At 36.5% G+C, this 25349-nt stretch overlaps 1 protein-coding gene across 9 annotated transcripts in view; it reads left to right on the top strand.

The window, feature by feature from the left end:
- DPYD (dihydropyrimidine dehydrogenase) overlaps positions 1 to 25349 on the top strand; it is a 336858-nt gene that overhangs the window by 35760 nt on the left and 275749 nt on the right. For all 9 annotated transcript variants that reach the window (XR_013340469.1, XR_002464965.1, XR_013340470.1 and 6 more), the window contains exon 3: positions 11013 to 11095. Coding sequence is in view for 6 of the 9 variants with exons in the window: in XM_021525458.1 (XP_021381133.1) it covers positions 11013 to 11095 (83 nt within the window). In the remaining 3 variants the exon portion in view is untranslated. The remainder of the gene's footprint in view (positions 1 to 11012; positions 11096 to 25349) is intronic.

The following is a 25349-nucleotide window of genomic DNA, read 5'->3' as shown; positions in this document are numbered from 1 at the left end:
CATTCTCTTAATGCTCTTTTGAATGCCTTGCTGGAAGATGAAGCTACACATGAGCCCTGTTCATTTCTGTGTATAGGAAAGTTATTTTTCACATGATTTCTTACAGAAAATAGTACTACTTATTTTCCTAAATTTCTTCTGGAAGATTCTAAAGCTTGTTAAACATACATAGTATCTTCAAAGAAGTTTGCACTTACTTGAGCAGTTTTCCCTCATTTTTGGTTATGCCTGTATGTCTGTAAATAGGTGTCACAACAGATAGTGATAACTTCATAGGATCTGCAACCATTGTAATAGCCTCATACCTCTGATTTTCTGAAATTTTTCTGGAGAGGGAAAAGGCATTTTAAGTGTTTGTACTGTCCTACTTTGTTGTTTCTTTCCCACACTGTCCCCACCAAGACTTAACTTTCTTAGCAGTGAGTGTAAGCTTTTGTTTTGACTAACTTGTCTTGATGCATGATATTTAAAGCTATAGTTGTGTTGACTATTAAACAGCTTTGTGAGTCTTTCTGCATTCTTATTCATGCTTTCCTTTTTTTTATTTTCCACTTCCATTTGTTTTTTCTGACTGTGTATATTACAGAGTCTGAGGTCGCTGTCTTACTGTGTCTTTTGCAATAAGGTTTGAGATACTAGTCATTACTAAGCACGGTAAGGGATGCATGTAATTATAGTAGTTTTTGCACAATCTTTTTTCTATATAGTATTTTGAAAACAGATTTTAGAAAAGTCTAAATCAGAATAGCTGATTTAGCTATTTTAGATGGCAATTAATATAAAATGTGCTTAAATACTTGGCTTTTCTGGACATCTCAGCAAAAGGACATGTGTTTTGAATCTCAAAGAAAATGGAAATAGAAGAGAAATTACAGCCTATTTTTTTGCCCAAAGATATGTGATTTGTCACTTATGTATCTTCTTCTGGCATGTGTCCTGTCACCTACAGTTACTTCTGAGTTAACATACAGTTAAAAACTTAAGAGCTGAGGTAACATTTTGTTGGGTGTTTGCATATGGTATCCATACTTTGTGAATGAACTTCAGATTATTATTATTATTATAATTAATATTATTATACAAGTATTTAATTATTACAATATTTATTATAAAATTATTTAATTATTGCTATTTTTATTCTTCAGGTTTTCATTAGCTATGATAGTGATGGAAAATCTGAAAAACAATGCTAACACATGTGACACAGCTGCACCAAAGTCTTGATGCAAGGGTTGTGGTTTACTGTCTGCAGTCTTTTTTCTAGTACTTATTTCTTTTACTTGGATAGACACTTCTCAAGTGAATTGAATATTCCCAATTATTCCTCTGAGGAAATTTAGTCTCAGTTTCATATTTTGTTTCATTGCTACTATATAAGGCACTGTTACTTAAGTAGCAATGTGATACTGATGGTAATTTTTGATAACACAGTAACCCAGAATATAAGTGTATATACTCTCCTCTGGATAATTTACCTGGTCAGATACCTGATGATATCTTAATATTTTTTGTGGAATTGTTTCACTCACAACGCTGAAGTATTACACATGTTGCTGTTTTGATCTCCTAAGTCAAGCAGACAGAGGATGGGATTTTTCCTACTCCTTCTTCCAGACAGATAATTAAATAATTATAAAATAATAATAATAAAAAAATATAGAGTTCATTTGTTAGCTGTGGGCACCCTTTGCAAACACCCAACAAAATGTTACCTCAGCTCTTAAGTTCTTAACTGTGTGTTAACTCAGAAGTATCTGAAGGTGACAGGAGACATGCAGGGGAAGATATATAAGTGAGTTGACAAATCACGTATCTTCAGAAAAAAAAATAAGCTGTAATTTTTCTTCTATAAAGTCATATTATGTACTATGTTATGGAAGTCTTTTAGATATTGGAGAGAATTAGGAGCACACAATTTAGCAAGTAGTATGTGGAAGGGGGTGGTGCACGTGTTTCTAAAACTGGCAATAGAAAGATGCGATCTAAGATGTGATCTGTAAGGTTAGGAGACAAGGACCTTGGCATGACCTTGCTGTTGTGGTTTAACCCCAGATGGCAGCTAAGCACCATAGCCACTTTCTCATCCTGCAGTGGGATGAGGGAGACAATAAGAAGGGTAAAAGTGAGAAAGCTTCTGGGCTGAGACATGGACAGTTGAGTAGATAAAGCAGAAGCTGCACATGCAAGCAAAGTGAGGAATTCATTCAATACTTCCTGTGGCAGGCAGGTGTTCAGCCACCTCCAGGAAAGCCTGGCCCCATTGCACACAATGGGGACTTGGGAAGATAAACACCATCACGGAATAAATAAAGTTGGAAAAGACCTCCAACCAAAAGTTGATGACCTCCAACCTTCATACTGCCATGCCCACTCAACCATATTGCAGAGAGTAACCACTCTGGACCTCCCCTCTTCTCTTTCCCCCAGCTTTATGTGCTGAGCATATGGACTGGGATATGCCTCTGGGCAGCTGGGGGCAGCTTTGTCCCCTCCCAAATCCTTGTGCACTCCCAGCATCCTTGCTTAGGGTCTTGATGCTGAGTAAATGCTGCTCAGCAATAGCTGAAACATCCCTGTGTTATCAACACTGTTTTCAGCACAAATCCAAAACACAGCCCCAAGCAGCTGCTGTGAAGAAAATTAACTCTACCCCTCCCAAACCTAGGTGTTTTGGCAAGACTCTTATGTGAAACCACGAGAAATGGTGGAAGAAGATTAGCTTCTGCAGAACTGGTTGGGAGAAAAATTTATTTACTTTTGTTAAATACTGAGGCAACAGCACAATGAAAGGCCACGACAAAGAATTTTCTATCTGAAAAATACTGCTGTTGGACAATAAAATGTGCAATGTAGGAGACGAGAGGTGGCATCCTGGGCTGAGGAAGCAAGCTTGTTACATATAATTTGCTTTTATTCCACTACATAAGGCAGGACCATACTGTTTCAGGATGGTGTTTAAGCATTTAATAGTAAATTTATCTTTAAAAAAGCTTTCATATTAGATTATTCTTTAGCTATGCATGAAAAATAAGAGGTATCTTCTAAGTTAGTACTTTCAAATACATGGGGTTAATTCCTTCAATTCTTGATCATTTTGGTTCTAAAAGAACGAAGGGCTTTTGGGTATGTTTTTCCTTATAGTCTTTGTTGAAGGTCAAGAACATAATCTGTTCTGTAGGAGTACAGTTCTACCTACATTTTAAAGATTCTTCCTTTTTTCCCAGGTTATGAGCTCTGTAAATGTTAATTCTCAATATGAGTCTGGTCTCTACCTGCATAGTCTCATTTTGTTTAATCTGAATGAGTCAAGGGAATATTTATCTAAGCAGAGTAAAGAATCCCAGGGGAAGAGCAAGCAGGGTTGAGGTATGTGGAAGTAATAGGAGTGGAAGGGAGTATAGCATTTGGGATTTTTTTTTCTTAGTCATTAGTTATATTTTCACTATCAAGTAGAAATAGTATATTTAGAAATTCTGTGAAGAACCTGTGTCTCTTTATTTAAACTTAATGCTCTTAAAGAATTAGATTGTAAATTCATGTTGAGAATACCAGGCTCTCCAAGAGGAAAAAGCAGGACTACAACTATATTAAAAAAGAAACAGTGTTTAGATGAAGCTTTTGATATTCATGATGTGTATTGTTCTCTGCTACTGAACCCTGTCCCGTAAAGGGAAGCAGTCATGCAACTGTCCCTTCAGATGCAGGCAGACCAGTAGTTTGTTGCCAAGTCTTCTATTCATCTGCTGATTAAGTTTAACATTTGTTTTTCAAAGAGAAAGAAATGTGGGAGGCAAAGGTTTTCTTTTTTTTTTTTCCCTGAACATTTTTTCTCTCTTTTAAAGCTGAGTCACAAGAGAAAGGAGCATTATAAATTGTCCTACCTAGTTAGTGGCATCACCTGTGTTCTCTGCTCCATTATTATTATTTCCAGCTGTGCCTCTGGTTTCTTGCATATCTTTTGTAGCTCTTTATTCTTCTGAGTTCCTCAGTCTACGATTTTTTTGTTGCATGCTTGGTCCTTTCAGAATGTTTTTTCTCACCCTCCGTGTATCACTACTATCTGATGTGTTATCCATTGCCAAAACACGTGGTGTCTGCATCTGCTCTGACTACAGCAGGTTGAATTCAAGCAAGATACTATACCCTTATGTGAACATGAAGACTGTGATAAATTTGCCACTTGAAATTTCTGCATGAAGCAGCATGAAAAGGAAGTTAGCAGAATGCCATCTCTGCACTGAACATCTTTCACAGTCCCAGTAAAATTGCAAACGAAAGTGTTAACTATGTTTAACAAGTAATTAACTTCTGTATGATTACCTATCTTTAAGGATTAAATGTGCCATACTTTAAACTGGGAAAAGTTAAAAAAAATCCCAAATTGTCTGCTTTCATTTAAGAATTTACAATTGTTTTAACTGTAGTATTTTTGTAATAATTATTACCAAAACTCCACACTGGCAGTTCTGGAAATCAGTACATGCATCAGTATTTTCTGGTATCAATCCTGTATTAACAATATATTCCTGTTTGTGGAGAAAATGTGATACTTGTTCTTGAGTTTGCCTGTGTGCTATTTTTAGTGTCTTAAATTTACTGCTAAAAAAATCTTGAGAAAATTAACATGGTTATGCTAATGAGGCATTGATTAAAGCATGCCACAATTCTATGTAGTGATTTTGCTATTGGTTCTTATTTTATTACTAACACTTAGGCTAGATTTCTGTTGGAAGTCTGTTTTTTTGGATGTACTAATACTTATACTTTCCTAAGACCTTGTCTGGACAATGTAGCTGTATCACATAATGAAAAAAAATGTTATAACAAATATTCTTGTATTATGAATGGCATGCAGTCAAATGTTATGTAAATACCTGAGGGCTCAATATACTTTCTGCAGATATTAGGAATATGTCTGTATTTTAAATTTTTTTTTTTAAAGATATGTTTTTCCTTTGAGAACAACTGGTCAGTTAGCAGTTTAAAGCTGCTCTTTCCCCCCTTTTTGAAAAAGAACCACTTGAGAATGAGTCACAGCAAATAGGAAGAAGGAATTTAGTAAGCAGACATTGCAAAGATGATAATATGTTGCAGGTATGATCAAACAGTCCTTTTATGTGTTAGTTTTTAAGATTGCTCTTTAGGTAAGGCCCTCTGGCAAATGGCATCAGTTTTGTTTAGTTGCTCAGTATGAAGACAGTTTCAGGAGGCTTCCTGTATGGAATACAGCTATTGGCTCTTGAATAACATTAGGGTAAAATGACTTACATACATTGCATTTATTCTATAGCAGATGGGAGCTTAAGTCATTGAGAAGAAGATCAATGGAATCATTTAGCTTTTTGTGTTGTTTCAGTATAGAAAGACAGTCTGTTCCAAATCAAGAGAGGAGTCTGCTAAGAATGTTTAGGTTTCATTGAAATAAAGCACAGTTCACATCAAAAGAAGATGTGCTATTTCAAATTCATAACAATTGACTATTAGTCTGTTTTTAATATTTTTCTTTGGCATGTAAGCCTGTTTAATTAGATTCTACTCTCTCTGTTGTTTCAAGATTCCATAAACTGGAGTCTTATATACCAGCTGCTAAAGCAGGAGTTACTGTCTAAATGATATTCACAATGAGTATTTGGAAGGTTTACAATTATACCCTTGCTAATAAATTGTGCTATTTTCCCCAACAGTTTTAAGTGCTAATCTTCAGAAGGCATTTTAAAATTAGCTAAAATTCTGTCAAGAGATTTACAAAAATTGTTAGCATGAAGATAATTATGTCACAGTCCTTGGACTCCATCTCTGATTGTGTGTATAAATCAGAAAATGTCAGCTGTGTTTTCCCTTAATAATTATCCTTGCAGCAGTATATTACAGTTTGGATTACTATTATAGTGTTGCTTTAGGTTTATAAACCACAAGTTAGTTATTTCTGAAGTTTTCTGCTGATGAAATAATTCACATTTCTGGAATAAGTGATTATTTGTGTTAACACTTCATATCTATCAATAAGAAGATCAATATGAAAATCAGTGTTCTACACTTTTCTACACAGTCCCCCAAATATAGGCAGCTTTTTTGTTACTATTTTGTTAAAGGAGGTCACTTCTACAGTATGGCCAACATTTTCAAAAGAGCTAGCTGATGTGGTCACCCTTGTGGCATATGTGGAATTTGAAGTTCTAAGGACTTTTTGGACCAAAACTTGAGAATCTTTCTGCTGTAATGTCCTGGATGTAGATATTTACAGAAGATTTTGTAGGTCCTCAGTAGTTTTGATAATTTGTTGTTGGAACCTACCTCCTTAAGCATAATGAGTTAAAGTATCAGAGTAAGCTAGTGAATCCTTCAGAATTTGGACTAGCTTCTCTCATTTTAAGGACTCAGAAATATAGGTACAAATACACGTAATAAATTAATAAATTAAATTTGTCTGCTTAAACAGTAGGAAACTGACACAACATACTCTTGGAATCTTTCTCATGGATTATAAAAAAGAAAATGGGAAAAATGGATTTGTTTTAGCATTAGTAGTAATAGTAAATTTGAGCTGAATAGGCAAGAGCTCTTGTCTTTCAATTGCTGTTAATTCCTTAGGTTTAATACTCAGGAAATTTGATGTTAAAAGTGTGAGATTTACTCAAACTTTGGAAGAAAATTTTCTAAAACCATGCAGAAGCAATGAATTCTGAGAATTCAACAATCATAGTACTAACCTTAAAAACCTCTTTCACAGAAGAGAGATGGTATTTCAAGTAGGGCTTTTAATTTGGCAGTGTATCAAGAAGGATAAGAGATCTACTCAACTTCATTGGTGCAGGCTGCCTTAGAATAGGTCTTACACTGTTGTCACTACCAAAGATTTTTATTTCTGAACTATCTCAAAATGTGTGTAGAGAAATAATCTGTAATTTTGAAAGTCTTCTGTGAAGAATTTCAGGATAGATTTAAAATAGCAGGATATGGCTTAGTGTGAGTCCACTCTTGTTCTGATGCTTGGAAGATTTATGGTTGATTTCAATGGGAGTGGGGTCATATTTAGCCCTACTAGATGACAGAATGGGCAAGTTTTAGTTACGGTCTGCCAAGACTGACTCTTACTCCTGTTGTGGCAGAGCAGAGGCAGCAGTGCTTTTGTCATTTAGGGACATCCTCAGTGGTGACACTAGGCAATAGACTGTTGTTGGTTTCTGAGCTACTTCTGCCAAGTTCTTCATTTGACTCAAGGGGCCAAATGAAGAATTCCCTTTCCAATAAGTCAACAAAGAGGCCTTTTTCATCCAAGACAAAAACATAGGCAAGAAAGCTAAGCTGATGAATGTTGAGGGATGGGTTTTAAAAAGTGTGACTTCACTTTTGCCAGAATATCCTAGGTTTTTATTTAAAACTTGAGGGTTTCTTTATTTCTATTCTTACTTGATGGCCAGTGTCAGAGTACTTTGGACTTGTTACTTCAAACAACTGAAAATATAGAATTGTGAGCACATAGTCTTTGCTCCCAAAGCTTGCAGTTTATTTTATTTACAGAAATTGTAGCAGGAAAAAGTAATATTTTCATGGTTATGAGAGGAAAGGCTTTTCAGCTTGTTCATTAATCTTCGTTCTTCCCCATCTTCATACACTCATTATTCATCCTTCTCATTTATGATTATACATTTTACCAATCTGCTGTGTGTCATGCCACAGATAGTTGTGAATATCCAGTCCACATCTCCATTTTTAACTAGTTGTCATGAAGCTTAAGATCTCATATGATAAATAAGCCATTTATTTATAGATAAAATATAAATACTTGCTTCCTGCTCTTGCTTTTTAGTACACTAAAAGAATTCTAAGTATTTATCCTAGAACCCTATAAGAAGCAGTATTTAGACTTTTGTGGGTTTTTTCTGTGTAATGGTGTTTTGACTTCTGGTGACCATGTCCCTAATTGCAACTCTGTTCTTTTTCTTCTCCCAAACTTCTCAAGGGTGATATTTAATTTAGTATTGTGCAGAACTATAGATCTGCCAACAGCAATAACATATAGACTCCTATACAATTATTGAATCAGAGAGTTGAAACTTCTAGACTGTATCTATACCCACAAAAAAATCACTTGGCAGTGAGCCAACAAAAGCAATGTTTTGATTGCTTGCATTTTGATTTTTTTTCTTTGGCTGCTGGTCAAAATGAAACTCCTTGGGTTTGAATTGCTCATTAGACTTAAATATATTGTAACGTATTATGGGCCAAAATACCCTATGCAATATGCTTATACATATAAATTATTTGGTAGCATGGATAATCAAATGAGCTCAGTTTTTGCTACTGATTTAATACTTCAGAATGTAAAACTCACCCTGGTCATGGTCTACTGAAGTTTCCTCATTTCCCAGACATATTCTTCAGAGTATTCTCATGCTTAAAATTTTATCTCAAGTCTTTCTCAGAAACTGATATCCTTTCAGATGATATACAACATTGCATGGGAGCTGACACTCAGACACATGAAGTGCCATCTATGCACCTGTAGCTACACTTATATTTCAGACACCCTTTTCTCCTTCCTCTGAGATGATCAAGCATGCTTGCATGAGTGGAAAAGCAGTGGCTATGCTCAGCAGTTGCTTACTCTCCTGTTCAGTACAAATGCAGTAACTGATGACATGGTCCTATGAGGTCATTCTCCTTCATGAGTTTCCTTCTGGCTCAGTTTTTAGCTAATTTTCTTCTAATGACTCTATGGTTTGCTCTCCAACTACTGTACCTTACATGAGAGCTATTTGGCTGAAAGTAGCTGAGAAAGATACTGTCGAAAAACAATTCTCAGAAATGGTAGAAGTAAGTTCATCTTCTTGCCAAGTGAATTGGTACAGCATCTATTCTTTTAGTCAGTAATTTTGTTTTCTTTTTTTCTTCTGGGTTATCTGGTCATTTTTATATTGGGTGTATAGTTGAGATGGAGTATTTTGTGTGTAAGACTAAATGATCACAGCGTTTTCTTTAGATATGGGCCACTTTTGTTGTCCTTCAGCCAATTAACACAGTATGGTCTATATAGACAAATAGCAACTGAACTTACTTCAGTTGCTATTTACTTCAGCATTTTCTATATGGACAGGACCAATTATTTTAACTTAAGTCTTGAGATGAGTTAGTTGTGCTTTGGATAGTCTGTTATTTTTACATGCTTTATCACACAAGGTCAAGAATGAATTGTGTGATGCTCAGATTTTTTGGACCTGTTGTGAGGTGCTGGTGACACAGGATTGTTAAAACATAGACACTTGGAGCAATATTCCAAATTTTGTTTCCTCTGATTTCTATTTTCCTGGAGGATGGGAGGTTTTATTTTGCATGCATAGTTACTAGCATCTTAGTATTGATGAATTGACAATCCTTCATTAATTAGTATTGTTGATTTGGATTTCTTTTATATATTTTAAATTACTAGCTTGCCTGTATGTGCTTAAAGCTGAAGATCAGTGTATGCTGATCTGATTAATGGAATACTTCATTGTATAGCTTCCATATTGCTTTTTCAATCCCTTGGACTCAAGTATGATTTTGCTATACAAAGGACAACTTATTGTAATATAAACAAACAAATCACTTTAATTGTGGGACAAGACTTACTGTGACATGCATAGTTTTTACAAAGGAGGAAAAAGATGTCAAAAGGTCCAAATATGTGTAGCTCTGTTAATTTTTCTGCTCATAAATGTATTGTAAAAGCATTAAAACATTGTATTAAAAGATCTATAATCTTATCTAAAAATAATGATAGTTTAAATCTTAATTGGACAAGCAAAAATACCTTGCTAGGTCATTTATAAGAATCTAATAATTTTCTTTTCAGTAATGCTTTTATAGCCTCAGATTGAATGTAATTATAAAAGTAAAGAATCAATGCAAATAAGAAAAAAAACAATAGATAACTCTTATTGTCTTTATAACTAGTTTTAAGATGTGGTCTTAAAATTAATTCATTTATTAAATACTGTGAAAGCAATATGACCAAATAATAGCACCCATAATTTCTTTAAAATTATGGCTACATATACAGCCTGGCAATCCTGCCTTTGAGGTTGTTAGCAGTAGGAACTATTTTGCTTGCAACTTGTTTCTTTTAAACCCATATGGCAAAATTATGCCTCCCAGAGGTAACTTTTGGTAATGGAGAAAGTTGTTGGAAGAACAGGGATAACCTAAAAGCCTCCTGTATTGATGAAGCCTCAAGAGAACATAAAAATCCTATGGAAGATGCAGATGATTAGAGAATTCTTGTTCACTGGTATTTCAGACTCACTTTGTACAGACACAAATTACTGCACTTTCCAGCATCTTCTGAATCAATTTTACTGTCTTTGTGGCAGCAGAAGAGAAGCATCAGTGCTCTGAAGTAATGGAGCCAGTCACACATTTAGTAATAATTTACAGAATACATCAAAGTTTTACTTCATTTATTGTGACAAAATTGTTGGCTTCATATTACTTTTAGAAATATTGGTCAGCGCTAATCTGGAAGAAACATTGTAGCTGAGATGTCTGTAAACAATTAGACTTTTCAATTTCTGTTATGTTTTAAAAATTAAATAGGAATTAAATATGACTGGTTTGTTACAACAATACTGCCTGTTTCGTTGGGACAAAATTTATAACTTTTATAATAATAATAATAAAAATGCTCATTTAGGTTTCTGTTCTCCTGTGTGCTATAGTAGCATTGTAGAGAGAAATGATAAGTCGTAGTACACAGAGGTAAATGAAAAAAACATTAAAGAATAAAAAGTAAAACTTCTATAAATTTCGTTATGGAAAATTTATAAGACGATTTCCATGACAACCACATAATAAGATTCATGTTTACTTTAATTCTGAGTTCTCAATGTCTTTTTAATGACTCCTATGTAATTAAAACAGAATGCATAATTTGAAGTAATATAATATAAATCAGTTTTGTTTGCATGATGCTGAATACTGTTAATACTTGTACAATGAACTGTTTAAGAACCTTACATGTCCATTTGTTGCAGAACTGTGAGAAACTGGAAAATAATTTTGATGACATCAAGCACACGACTCTCAGTGAGCGAGGAGCACTTCGAGAAGCAATGAGGTAAGTCTGGGTCACCATAGCAACAGTCACAGATGTGGTAAAGAAAGAGTCATTCTTCATTATTGGGGGAACAAATGAGTTCATTGCCACCATTCAGCTCTATTCTCTAAGGTATTAATTTGTCAGTGGAGAGGCTTCCCTTGAGGCTGTACTTTGGTTTTGAAGCTGCATAAATGTTAAGCCTGACTGCACAGTAAAAAATGTAAATGTTTAATTTGTTATTTAAAATGCTTAAGGGGTGCCTTGCTTTATATTTATACTAAACTGCGAGTGAATGAAAATATTGTTCATCTAAATTCTGTAAGTGTTAAAGCAATTGTACAATGGTGTCTGAACAAACCTGTATTTGCTTTAAATTGATTTTGATTTTTATATATGTAGTTTGTGTGTACTCTGATTTTAACACCAAAATTATGTGATTTTGGTTTTTATAATGGAATGTAAGAATCTGTCTGGTCATTTATGTGTTGTAGAGATGTATATTTTGTTTAATATCATCATATTGTTGCACTTAATACTTATTAGAGGAGGTTAAAATTAGCCAGAAGATGAATTTTCTGCCATCTTTATTTGCACTGCAGAGTATCTGGTACAGGACTCCAAAGTCCTGCCAGATACAGTGCCTGGAAAAGGGAGTGATTACTATGCAGAAAGGTGGTAAGTTTTTCTAAACTAATTTACTGAATAATCAGGAAGATGTTATTTATAGTATTATCTGTGAATCAGAAAATTATATAAGCTTCACTTTTAAAGGTTTTGAAATTGAATAGTAAAATGTAATGATGCAAGCATAGTGTTTCATCTCATTTGCCTGACATCAGGGTAACTTCTTACACTTGAAGTAGTACAGTAAAAAATAAAAACAAAAAACAACTATCCCCCTAAGAATCTACTTGAAAAAATAAATACACCTATTTGCTTTGACTGTGTCCGTTATCCATTTAAATTTATGGATGTGTGTGAATGACTTGATTTGCATGACTTACGTTCACGATGCTCATCTCATGTACACTGACTTTTTGAAAAGGTATCCTTACCTACAAGTATTCTGAACATTTCAACTACCAGTGCTGCAAATAACTGTAATATGTTTAGGGTTTTCTCCCGGTGTGGTCAGTCATCTGTGTACATAAATCTTGCATGTAGTGTCAGTAAATGGAAAGTGATCTAAGATAAAGATTAGGGGACTTTTTGGCAAATGAAAAAGCTACCTTTAGTATTTCTAACAAATTTGATTTCAAGTTCCTGCTGTCCTGTAGCAGTGTTCAGGTTTGTGATGTTTTGCAATACATGACTCAGCAGGGATAATGTTTTAAAAACTTGGGAGCTGACAGCTCTTTGGTGATCAACATTAAATAGCAGGGGGAGCTTTGGCATTTCAAAGGTCATATTTCTGTTACAAAGCCTGTTTAGAAGATTCTTGTGGTTCTTTGCTGTGCACAAGCACTTTACTATCTCATAAATTTGTATCCTGGCTATTTTTGCTATTGTTCAAGCCATTTTGAGAAATAGTTATTGATTGTGAAGAGTGACATATATTGTGCGGTGCTGGAATTCTCTTAATTGCAGTCAGTATTATATGGTTGGTTGTTTCCAGAGTTGCTTTTTTATTTTAAGATAAAGAAAATACCTGCCTTACTAAATTTATACTGTTATGTGTTTTTATAATACTGAAGTGCCTCATGAAAGGTGCGAAATGTTAATTTAGAAAGGTATCTGCATGTAGGTGTACATATATTTCTAAATATGTGTAAAATACACTTGTTTTAGGTTGTGTGGTTCTTTCAACTGCTCTATAGTCACCTCACTTATGGGTGGCTGCATTTTTCTGTTTGGATCCCAGGATTATCTGTACATGTGTAATTCAGATGGTACATTTCTACAGAGTCAAGTTCACTTTTCCTTTCCATAACAAGAGTGGACATTGGACCAGGCATTGGAGACATAGATTTGCTGTCCTCAGTATTATGAGGTACCTGCCTCCTTTGGGTAAGGGAAGCTCGTGGAGAGGGTTGCACATTGCACAAAAGCACTAAAATCATGTGGGCATGAAAGCAACAGCAACAAAAAAATCCTAGTTGGATAGCTAAGTGGATATATGTGGATCTCAGATGAGCCTTTAGTTGAGTGGGCAGTCTGCCCAAATCCTCTCTGATTTCCCAGAGTGGTATTACTGGTCTGCCAGATGAGAAAGACAATGAACACTTTTTCCCAGTGCTCCTGTTTGGAACGAGACCTTCCATTTTAACTTCATCCTTGAGAAAAATGGCCAGTTTTAATAAGGGTTTCATGCACTTCTAGTCTATGAGTATCACTGTGCTCTGCATAAACAAATACTAATATCCAAGAAGGGTCTTGTTCTGTTTCCAGCTCTTCAGTATTCAAATTGAGGACTACATGAAAATTATCTTTCTTGTTTATGTATATAGACATATGCAAAATAAACTTTCTGACATGTTTTGAAATTATGACAAAGCCTATGAACTTTCTCTACTTCTACTTTACACTTATTTTAGATTTTGAATGAGATAATGAGTTGATAGTAGTTTGCCATTATTCAGTATATAAAGAGTGGTATTCTAAGAATTTGGTTTACTTGTGATTGCACATAAAATCCATAAAGAATTCAATTCAGTTAATGTTTTACTTATTTGGTTAATGTACTCCAAATATTTTATTTATTACTGTATTTTAATGCAGCTGCAAAGCAGAAGTAAACAATAAAAATCCATTAGTTTTTTGAATTGGAGCTTATAAATGCACAAACTATTGCTTGCTTACCTTGAATGTGTATATGATAAATTAATTGGATATTTAATGTAGTAACTTGGCAGAAAAATATAGCTATAAACCTATAATGCCAGGTTGTATAAGTAAAAGCATTGCTATTTTGTTAAACAAAGCTCAATTTGTTTTTAATACATAATCACTGAGAAAAATCTGGATCCAAATCATCAGTAAAGTTTCATCTAGAATTTTAAAGGAGCTTTTAGACTGGTTTTTCTGCTATGAGGGGGATAAATATTTGAGGAGCAGGAAGTGGTGTAGCTGAGTGCTGACACTGGTAGGCTTTTCATAGGTGATGAAACCAGAATGTGGGCTGCTACAGTAAGCATTCCTCTGGGAAAGTAGGGTAGACTAGCCTTGAGGAGTCTTAAAATTAAGCAAACAATAACGATAGCCCTGCACCATTAAATTATAAGGTAACTTGGAGAAGTGTGGCAGAAATACAAACTCAGTTATTAATATCAAATTAGATATTAATAAATTACTAAAATAAGGTTTAATGAGTTACTTGGTTTAAAAAGGGCAAATTTCAAAAAGCAGCAGACACAGCTGGCAGGAATTTTTTCCTGCTGAATCTGTTCATTCTGTGTACAGGCATTCATTGTTATCATCAAGAAGATAATCAGAATTGATGAAATTGGGAGACTGAAGATCTAAACATGTGGTCTCTGCATTTTATTGATTGCATACCAGCAAAATATTTTTGAACATGCATCCCCCATATTTGTATATTTATACATGTATTGTCACTATACTAATATTTTACATGCCTTATATAAAAACCACACCAGAATGGAAATTTTTTTTTAAAAGACAGATAAAGATGAAATATAAGTCTACTTAGTTTTTTTTTTTTAGAAATCGTTTATTAATTGCACAGAAAATAGTTTCTTCCCACTTTGATATGGCTTGTCTTATGCATAGTCTGCTTTGGAGATCATTGATCTGGACCATCTTTCCAGCTTAGAGCAGGGTCAAGTAGAGCAGGTTGCTCAGGGCTGTGTCCAACAAAGTTTTTTCGTATCTTCCAGGATGGATGTTTCACAGACTGTCTAGGCAAACATCCTCACATTTAACAAAAGCAAAACTCAAACAAAAAGCTGTCAACACCTTCCCCCCCCAGCTTTTTTTTTTTCCCCAACAGAATTCCACTTCAGCTTTTGCCTGTTTTTTTTCCCTTTTGCTGAGGACTGCTAAGCACAATCTGGCTCTGTTGTCTTTATTTCCTCCCATCATATATTTATACATTTTGATAAGATTCCCCCCCAAGCCTGCTCTGCTCTGTGTGTCCCCAGGTCCGTCAGCCTCACCTCGTGTGACAGACACTCCAGTTCCTTCATCACCTCAGTGCCCCTTTGCTGGGCTCCCTCCTGTACATCCCTGTTTCCCTTGGCCTGGGGGACCCCGCACAGGATGCAGCACTCCAGAGCAGAACTGGGCAGCAGAGAAGAATCTCCACTCTCAATCTGCAAGTAATGCTGTACCTGACACAGCCCCAGGTGCTGCTGGCCTTTGCTGCAAGGACTGGCTCATGGTTCATCTTGTCCTTCAGGACCCCCAGGCCTTTCCTGCAAAGCTGATTTCCAGCTCGTTGTTTGCAACCCGTACTGGTGCCAGGGGTTGTTCCTCCCCAGGGGCAGGATTTCATGGTGGGTTGGTTTGGTTGGTTTTTGTTTGTTTATAATGTGGTTTCTGTAGGCCTATTTCTCCAGACTATCAACAGCAGCCCAACCCTTTAGAGTGTCACCACTCAGCAGGTGGTAGAGTGCTTTTGAACACTGTATATATGTTACTATGTGATTTAGACCTGTGTCTAGTGTACATCTCATGAGCCTGGTGTCAGACAAATGAAGCCATAGCATTTCAAACCAAACTTTTTCTGAGTCTAGTGTTGTGATTGCTTACTTACCAATTGAATTGGTAAGCCACCATGGTGGGTTAAGGCAGTGAGCAATCAGCAAGGCTGGTGAGGTGTTAATACGTAAATGGGTCCTACTTGTAGGCGGATATGGAGATGGTCTGTCTTGTGAACACTGAGTATGTGTGAAAGCTTTGCAAGTCAAAATTAAAGCTGAGTATTTTTGTGTAGTCTTGTTATTAAAGGAAAATTGAAACATAATCATTCGTGCTTTGAAATGGGAAAGTTTGCTTATCTGCTTAAATCAGTATAAAAGATACCAAAGTTCATTTAGAATTTTCCTTTGCATTCATATATTTGCATATGGTTTTAGATAATATTAACAAGGGAGTGAAGCTTCAACTGTGATTTCCAGTTTGCTAGAAACAGTTTCTGTTAATGATGATATTCACTGTTGTCTTGACAACTGTGCAAGCTGGGGTTAGTAATAATCAGGCTTCTTTTAATATGGTCTAGACTCTCAGATGTATTTGACAAATAGTTTCTATGACTGGGCAAAACCCAAGAAAATTGCAGTGTAAGAAGTTCCAAGGTTTCACAAGTATTCATTATTTGCAGAGTAAAAGCTGGAAATTTAAACACGTAAACAAAACAAGTCTGCAGTGTAAACTACAAAATATGTAGTAACCAATTTGTTAGGGCTTTGGCCTGGGATCTGCCAAATGTGGATTCATATTTAGGTTTTGAGTCAGGCAACTTGGTTTTCCCATTTTAAAAAGCACCATAGAGCTCTAAACTTAGAGAAACATAGACATGAAGAATAAGGGATAAGGACAATGAAAATGTCATGTTAAATGTGTTTTTTGTTTCCTGTATTGTTCTTAAACTGTTCTGAGAGATAGGACCAATCTCAGGTAAATAGGGAAGGTGAATTAAGAGCAGTAAAGGCTTCTGAGTTTCCTGATTCATGTCCCAGAGATTGTTCAAAGAAATCCTTCTGGGGAGGTGGAAGCCTTTGAAGTGAATTCCAGTATTCCAAAGTTCTGTACTTCAGTAAAGCCTTCCATACTTTACAGCATTCTCCTGGTGAAGCTGGCAGCCATGGCTTGGACAGGTGCACCCTTTGCTGGGTTAAGAACTGGCTGCACAGCTGGTCCCAGAGCGTTGGGGAATGCTGCTGCATCCAGCAGGCAGGTGGGTATCTTTATAGATGATCCGGTCAAGGGGATAAATTTGTGGAAGACTCCCGGGTTGGATGGGAGCGTTGATCTGCTGGAGGACAGGAAGGCTCTGCAGAGGGATCTGGCCAGGCTGGATTTGTGAGCTGAGGTCAGTGGAGTGAGGTTCAATATCGTGGAGTGCTGGATCCTGCTCTTGGGTCACAACAACCCCTGCGGTCCTGCTGGCTGGGGAAGAGTGTCTGGAAAGCTGCACAGTGGAAAAGGACCTGAGGCGCTGGTTGAGAGCAGCTGAACATGGGCCAGCGTGTGCCCAGGGGGCCAAGGCCGGGGCCGTCGTGGCGTGTATCAGGAATAGTGTGGCCAGCAGGAGCAGGGCAGGGACTGTGCCCCTGCACTCGGCACTGCTGAGGCCACACCTCAGAGCCGTGCCCAGCTGTGGGCCCGTCACCGGGGCAGGCACTGAGGGGCTGCAGCCAGGCCGGGGAGGGGCAGCGGAGCTGGGGAAGGGCTGGAGAGAGACTCCTGGAGGAGCGGCTGAGGGAGCTGGGCTAAGTCTGGAGGAGGCTCAGGGAAGAATTTGCCCTTCTCTACAACTCCCTCAAGGAGGGTTTAGCAAGGTGGGGGTTGGCCTCTTCTCCCAGGCAGACAGAGACAGGACAAGAGGGCATGGCCTCAAGCTGTGCCAGGGAAGGTTCAGGTTGGACATCAGGAGGAATTTTTTTCACTGAAAGGGTTGTTAAGCATTACAACAGGATGCTCAGGGAGGTGGTGGAGTCACTGTCCCTGGAAGTGTTTTAAGAAACAACTGGATGTGGCACTTAGTGCTGTGGTTTAGTTGACAAGGTGGTGTTTAGTCAAAGGTTGGCATTAGTGATCTCAGGGATGTTATCCAAACTTAAGTCTAGTGGCTACTTTCATAGCATCATTGTGTTAATGTGTTTATTTGGTACTGAGGGAGTGAGTCCAAATTTCTCTTCTACTTTCTTCTATATTTACATTTATCTCCTGTGCAATCACTTGAATGGTGCTTTGGGCATGCTTTTTGGGGAAAGCAAGTGACTGCTTCTTGCGTCTTTAACAAAAATGTTGTGCTGCTTCCAAACTGCAACAACACTTTGCATCTTGGGGTGACCAGCTCATATTCCTCTGATATATCTATCTCAGCATCAGGAAGCAAACGCCCTTTACCATGGAGGACATATTAATTAGGTAAGCTACTGACCGGATTATTAATTCAGACCCTTATTTAGAATGCATTTGTCTTAGAAATATTTCCTAAAAAAATTAGCTGCAGAGGTGTTCTCAGAGTGAAAACAAAAACCCCCAAAAAATACCAAAAAAAAACCCCACCCAAAAAAAATCCCATACAGCTGTGGAGTTTAGGAAATATTTAACTTACTCCCCTTGGAATTTATTTTCTATATATGCATCTTCACAATTTTATAAATTTACCATATTATTAATGGCTTATGGAGATGAGATGCTGCAAAATGCTCTTGTTTCTAGTCATGTTTGGTATTGCATAGAAATGCACGTAGAGTGTTAAAACACTTGAGAACTTTTAATAGTACTTCCATTATGAAAACCCATGTGGCTAATATGAGTTTAATTTTGAGTGCCATTTTGAAATCAGAACTTCACTATCATTCTTAGTTTACATTACAGATCAAACAGATTGCCAACATCACTTGCACTGACGAAGCATTAGCCATATGCCTTCGCAGTGCAAGGCTGCCCTGGATGAGGATAGCTATGACTAACCAAGCTGCTTATGTGCTAGAAGCTGTTTAGTGGCATTAACAAGGCACTGTTAAGCTGTGCCCATGCAATTTTACCATGCTCTTTGTTGGCTAACTAACTTCTGAGTCACCCACTAGCCACCCTTTGAGAGCCTGAGATGAATTGCTCAGATCTGGCCACGGTGGAATAATTTCTGTCTATAGATAGATGCTGCAGAGCTCTAACACCAAGCATATATAGGAACCCATTACATTAATGTAATTATTTTTGGGATAATTATTAGAACTTGCATTGTCTTTGTCATTTCTATGGAGAATTAACTTCATATTTCATTTTGCAATTAAAAATAAAAAGGTTCTGATATGTGTCACTCACTGAAAAATTTGTGAAACTAGTGATAATGCTTAATTTTTGCACTAAAGAATGTAACTGCATTGCCTTATATATTTGTTTCAAGTATAAATCAAGAAAATTATAAAGTACCTTGTTTTGGGCTTGATTGTGATAGACTGTTCTGTTGAACATCAGCTTCATAGTACTTTCCACAGAAATTTTAAGACTGAAATGAATTTCCAAGTTTGTCAGCTGATTGCTACATTTTTAATTTATGAATTATATAATTTTTTTGGTCCAGTGACAGGCTGGATTATTTAGATGTTACAGGCCAAGAGATCAAGATAAGTTAGATTGTTTTCCTTTGAATGCTCCTTTAGTCACCTAGCCAGGATAAACTGATGAATACAACTTTCACTCATGATGTTTCTGAATGGCAAATATGAAACAATACTCATTTTTTTTTTGCTATTCCAATTGGCAATGTAGATTTGCAGTTACTTTACATCAGAGGTTTGAATTATGCCTTATAGTGTATAAAGCCCATACATGGATATAGAAAAAAAAATTGTTAGCAAAATAGCAAAATAAATAATATTAACAGATTTGGAAACTAAATTATAATTGCTACTTTTGTTTATATACTGAAATGTGCTTTAGAAAGCACCTTATATGAACATTTTTGATAAAATGTTGTATGTTTCTCATATGCCCTTTTATATGTATTACAGTGACCAAAATATGCTTTGGTCTGTTCTGAGTATGGTAAATACATTGTTTCTGTATTTGTCTGTAGTATTCATAAGAAATATTTCAGAGGGTAGAGGAAAAAAACACCTAGTTTGTGTCACTTCCACTGAGGAGAGCCTGCTTTTGGCTTTGAACAATTTAGTTTTATGATTTAAAGAAAAGAATTGGATAGTAGTCAAAATTTGGTTTTTAGCAAACTGCAGGAGATGTTGTCTGATGTTGGTGGTGAAAGAGATTTTGAAAACCACTGTGACAGATGGCTTGCCACAAAGACTCCAAAGGTGGTGTGCAGGGGGTGCAGCATCGTACTTTTCAGTGACTAACAGCCACTCGTGCAAACCCAGTAGAAAATTACACTACAGAATTTGGAGTTCATTCCATGGGTTCCCTCTTTGTTGTTTTTTAAAATGTGAAGTTTGAAAATATTTCTGAAATGTGTTCTTTGCTACCACAAGCATTCAGGAAAATGCGTTCTGGATTGCCAGAGAGACAATGTATACAATATGGACTAGCAGCTTATACATTTCAAGAAGGTTTTGGTTCATGACATATAAATTTTTTTAAAAAGTACAGATATGAGTGAAGAAATTTTTCTGGTGGTTTTGCTATGAGCCATAGCTTTTTGTAGATTATTTATGCTTGATTTTATGTCGCAGGGTTTTGGATGGTTTAGGTAGAAGGTTGCATTTTATAATTTTAAACTAATACTGCAAGTTGGGGATGTATACAGAAGCTGAATGTGTTGCATCTTCGGCAAAGAAGTCAGATGTTTTAGTGGAAGATGTTGAAGCTCATGCTGTTTTATTTAGAAGTCATATGTTTAATCTGTAGCCAGCCTACTGAGAGTACCACATTCCACATGTATTTAACAAAGGCCATTTCCTACAGTTTTGTCTACAGTCAAAAAGCAGTCTGTCTTTACAAATGCTGTTTTACATAGATCTGCACTTATTTATTTTCAGACATTTAGTGTAGTTCTCAAAAGCCTGAAAAAGTGTAATCTTTTTTTCCTCCTTTGTGTTGTCCCTGGACTTTCTGTTGCCATGAGTGTCTTTGAGCACATTCTCTTTGGAGTTCAGGATACAAAGTAAAGCTAAGGGTTTGAGGAAAAAAAACAATCTTCATTGAAAATTGCATTATTAGGTAGTGTGTCCTTCCACTGTATGTTCATTGTTGCAAAGTAATCATTATCTTTTCTGATTATGGTGGTGTGCTGATTTGGGTGGGATAGTTTGCTTTCTTCACAGCAGCTGCTCTGGGGCTGTGTTTTGGATTTGTGCTGAAAATAGGGATGTTTTAGCTATTTCTGAGCAGCACTTGCACAGAGTCAAGCCTTTCCTGTTCCTCACTCTACCCCTCTGCAAGGATGCTGGGAGTGCAAAAGGAGTTGGGAGGGGACACATCCAGGCCAGCTGACCCTGACTGACTAAACTGCTTTTATCTCAACCCATAAAGTTTCACTTCTACCATTCTGATTCTCTTCCTCATTCCATCAGGAGGATGTGAATGAGTGGCTTGGTGAGGCTTAGTTGCTGGCTGGGGTTAAACCATGACATGTGTTTAGAACCCCTTGGTTATAATGACTATTATTAGCTACTGCTACTTTTCTTTTTTTGTTGTCTCTCAGGAGTTCTAGATTTATATTATACTGGCTGTTGCAGTTTTTGGATGTAAGAGCAAACATCCATTTTCCTGGAAGTGAAGTGTTTTTTATGTTGGGGTGAGGGTGTTTGAGAGATTAAGCTGTGGGTCCAGCTGTGCCCTTAGATATTTACCTTCCATCAGAATTAATCTGTCCTTCCCCTGTGGACTTCCGAATTTAAATCCTGTTTATTTACTTGAGGCTGTTTGGGAGACCAAGAAAAGATTATCTAAATTTAATGTTCTAATGGAATAAACTTGTTTATTGAAAGTAAGACTGTAAAATGTATTGGATTTTTTTCAGTGAGACAGTTGTTAAGATACACTGGAATCAGTACCTTACATTTAACTAATTGAATACGAAATTTAACAGAAAGAGTTTCCCATCCTTATTTCTTCAGAACAAAGATTCCTACTTTACATAGGAATCTGTTTCATTGGAGCTTGCTGTTGAAAAGTTGATGGGCAGCTATTTAAGCCCTAGACCACTTTAGATTTTTTTCACAAAACCACCCAGAAGCTTTCACTGCTAGTGCCTAAGGCAAGGCTACTAAATCTCAAGGCATCTAGAGCTTAGGATCTTAGGCAACAATTTGTACAAAGAAACTGCTTACAGAGTGAGACAAATGTAAGAGTTGTCCTAGAGAATAAAGGGACAAACTATTCTTGATAACACCTCCTGCCATCTTGAATGCCCAGGACTGCATATCTGGGGTGTGCTTTGTAAGGTGCTCACAGTATTGGCAGTGACAAGGTTCTCTGTGGAGCAGGCATTTGTAGAAGGCTTCAATTTGTATGTATTTAGTGTATATAGGTTGTTCAGCATTTAGTTCTGGGCCAAAAATTAAGGTGATTAGTGTTTTTTGTGATTTGTTGGTTTTTTTTTTTTTTTTTTTTTTTTTTTTTTGTTTTGTCTCCAGGAAGAAAAAAAAATGGTATTTTCTGTAAAGTAAGTCCTGAACTGTTCTAAATATTACCATAGAATTGCACCCATTCAAATGAATTTTAATAGTTGATCTCTATATGTAATGTAATGGAAATAATTATAATGTGATTTCCATCAGAATACTTACAAGATTTGATTTATAATCTGATATCATTACAATACAATAATCTTTTAAAACAAATAAATTATTTTAAAATTATTGGACTACTTTTTAAAGTCCTATTTTTAATAGGATTTAATATTTCTACTATTGTCACATTAAAAATTAGGGATTGCTATTACTATAGATAGTACTTTTTAAATTTAATAAAGTCATTATGGCTGCTGTCTTTATAATGACTATTACTTTTATTACTACTATCAAATAGTAGTGTTTAATGGTACTGATTAATACCACAAATAGTTTTCTTGCTACTGTTTTGCCTATTGAAGATTTTTCCACATTTCTGGTCATTAATTAGTATTAACCAAGCATTTCCTTTGTAACTGTTTGTGTCAAATGAAGAAAAATATTTTAAAATTTACATCTGACAGTATTACCAAAAAGGCAAGAAAACACTCTCTGAGGAGTGTTTTAAAATAGAAAAAAAAATAGAAAATAATTTTTCTCTTTATCGTACCTCATATATCTTCCTGATTGAGCAAAAAGTGGCTTTCCTAGTGCCTCTTCTTGCTTATCTGTGTGTTTCTAATGAAGAGAGGATGCACTTGAGCACATGCAGAGCAGTTTCTGTTCCCAGGGAGCTACAGTGGCTTGCTTGTCTCACGGCTGGCTGTTACATGTTGGGCTGTGCCTCACAGTATCCACCCCTCAGTCTTCCCATTGCAAATTTACTTGCATGGCAACTGCTGGTGCTGTTAACCCTCTTCTGTCCTGAAGGATATTCCCTTGTGGCTTCTCAGATTAAATATTTAATTGGGGTGGGAATTGTTCTTGTGATTAAAGAACTATACAGAGCTGTTTAAAAATATTTTAACATGAATGGTTCTATATTTATAAAAGATTCTGGCTCCACTGAGTGTGTTCCACTGAAGAGAGTTGTGGAGCACGGCTGGGAGCCGCTGGCCATGTGGCTGCAGTAGCCTGAACAGAAGATGTTTCTTGAGTGCATCTTTCAGCCTGTGCTGAGGTGCAGCTGCACAATTAGCAGCGTGTGGCATGGCTTCTCCCTGGTAGTTAGAGGAGCACAAATGGCTCCTGTGTGGAGCCACGCGTTCAGTCATGGCCTGCCTGTAAGGTGCTCGGTGTCACCTCCCGGCCGCCGGTACCAGCTGTGCGAGTGCCAGGGGGGGATGCTCCCCTGGAGCATGCCAGCTTCCATGCTGGCCCTGGCATGGCTGGCACAGGGAGGCTGGGGGACACGCATGTCCATGGCGGTTGCTCAAGCCTACAGGACTAGGTTAGAAGTGAGCTGAAATAAGCACTTTTCAGGAAGTGTTATGTCAGGTTTAACGCTGGTTGTTTTGTTGTAGAGACCCTTTGCTTTAAGGCCACACTGCTCATAGACACAGTCATTTTCAGGTATCTTCTGCAATTAGTGATGTAGCCATTCTAGGCACATATCCTTCTGTAGGCAGAATCATAGGGAAAGGCTGGTTATCACCTCAGAAGAGAGAGACCCACTCTTCACCCAGTTGCAGATGAAATCCCTGATTTTCCTTTTATACTACAGGGTGGCATTTAACCAGCAGGTGCTATACATAATTTTTTCCCCCCTTTTTCTTAGTTGAAATAGATCTGTTTCAGTAAGTGTAAAACTCCCTGCTTCTATGATCAAGCTGTATTCCTTTATTCTATTTGGGTACATTGGGTGAATGAAGACTTTACGTCTAATTTGGAAAGGTCCGAGTAATCTTCTTGCTATTGGCAATGCTAACTACTCTTTCTCCTGCTAGTATAACAATGTCATAATACATAAAATTTATTGTTTTAAAACTAAAAATGAAAACAGAGCCTTAAAATGTAAATTCCCTTAATATTTTGTCTTCTATCATACTCATTTAATTCTTGATGTAAAACAATAATTCATTGCTTTTGTGCTGGGAGCACAAAGCCACAAGTTGATAATGGTAACTCAATGTTTGTAATATAAAGTACTGTTCCTGTAGTGTGGTCCAATTACACAATAGTAAAGCAGGGATGTAACACAGCAATGCTGCTTTCCTATTTGTTTCAGTAAGTTTAGCACAGCGGGAAACGTGGCATTCTTCCAAGGTAATGCGTCAAGCTTACAGTTGGATGGAAGTGCAAAGGAAATTATTCCAAGACTTCATGTACCAGCTAATAACTCTCACTGAATGTATGCGACAATTGTCTTGTGAAATGTATTTGATGTCATTTCACTGCAAGGATTTTACATTTTAATTTTGGGATATTATGGTATTCTAGAGATATTTGAAAAAGTTTCTCTGTAGGTGCTACATTTACGGCATTGTAGTTTTAGTAATAAAATGCGATTTCTGTCTGGCTAGAGAGCATGTACACCCTTTTAAAAATATCCTGCTCTATCTTCTGAAATCAGAAAGAAGTACTCCATTAATTAGTTCAAATTATGTACACTGTTTCTCCAAAAATGTCCTATTTTTTGAGGAAGAATATATCTAAAACAAAAATCTTAACTGAAAATATATGCATGATAGCAACAGAATGTCTTCTTTCTTTTTGAAGTGTGGAAAGTAATAATGTATCAGCCATTTGGCAGCTGGGAGAAACCAGAACTGTCGCGGCATCTTTTTTGGTAGTCATTTTGCAGTAGAGACCTGGGGGTTGAATAGGAATCAGAATTTTTGCAGTTTGTCTTATTCTTCATTAGTTTTCACATTGCTTTGAAGCCATTCCCCAAGTCAGTAAATATCACTGTTGCACTGTGGTGTCAACCCACTGCGACTGTCTTAAAGGTACATTGATATTCTTTATAGCTTTGAACACTCCTCAGCAAAATATATTCATTTAAAATACCATGGCAGTGGCTTTATAAACAGTTTTGTGGTATATCTTTTCATGTTTCAAATGTGGTG

This window comes from Lonchura striata, chromosome 9 (assembly GCF_046129695.1).
Source record: "Lonchura striata isolate bLonStr1 chromosome 9, bLonStr1.mat, whole genome shotgun sequence".
Taxonomy (NCBI): domain Eukaryota; kingdom Metazoa; phylum Chordata; class Aves; order Passeriformes; family Estrildidae; genus Lonchura; species Lonchura striata.
Note: the sequence above shows the minus strand (reverse complement) of the source record. Positions and strands in the feature narration are given on the sequence as shown.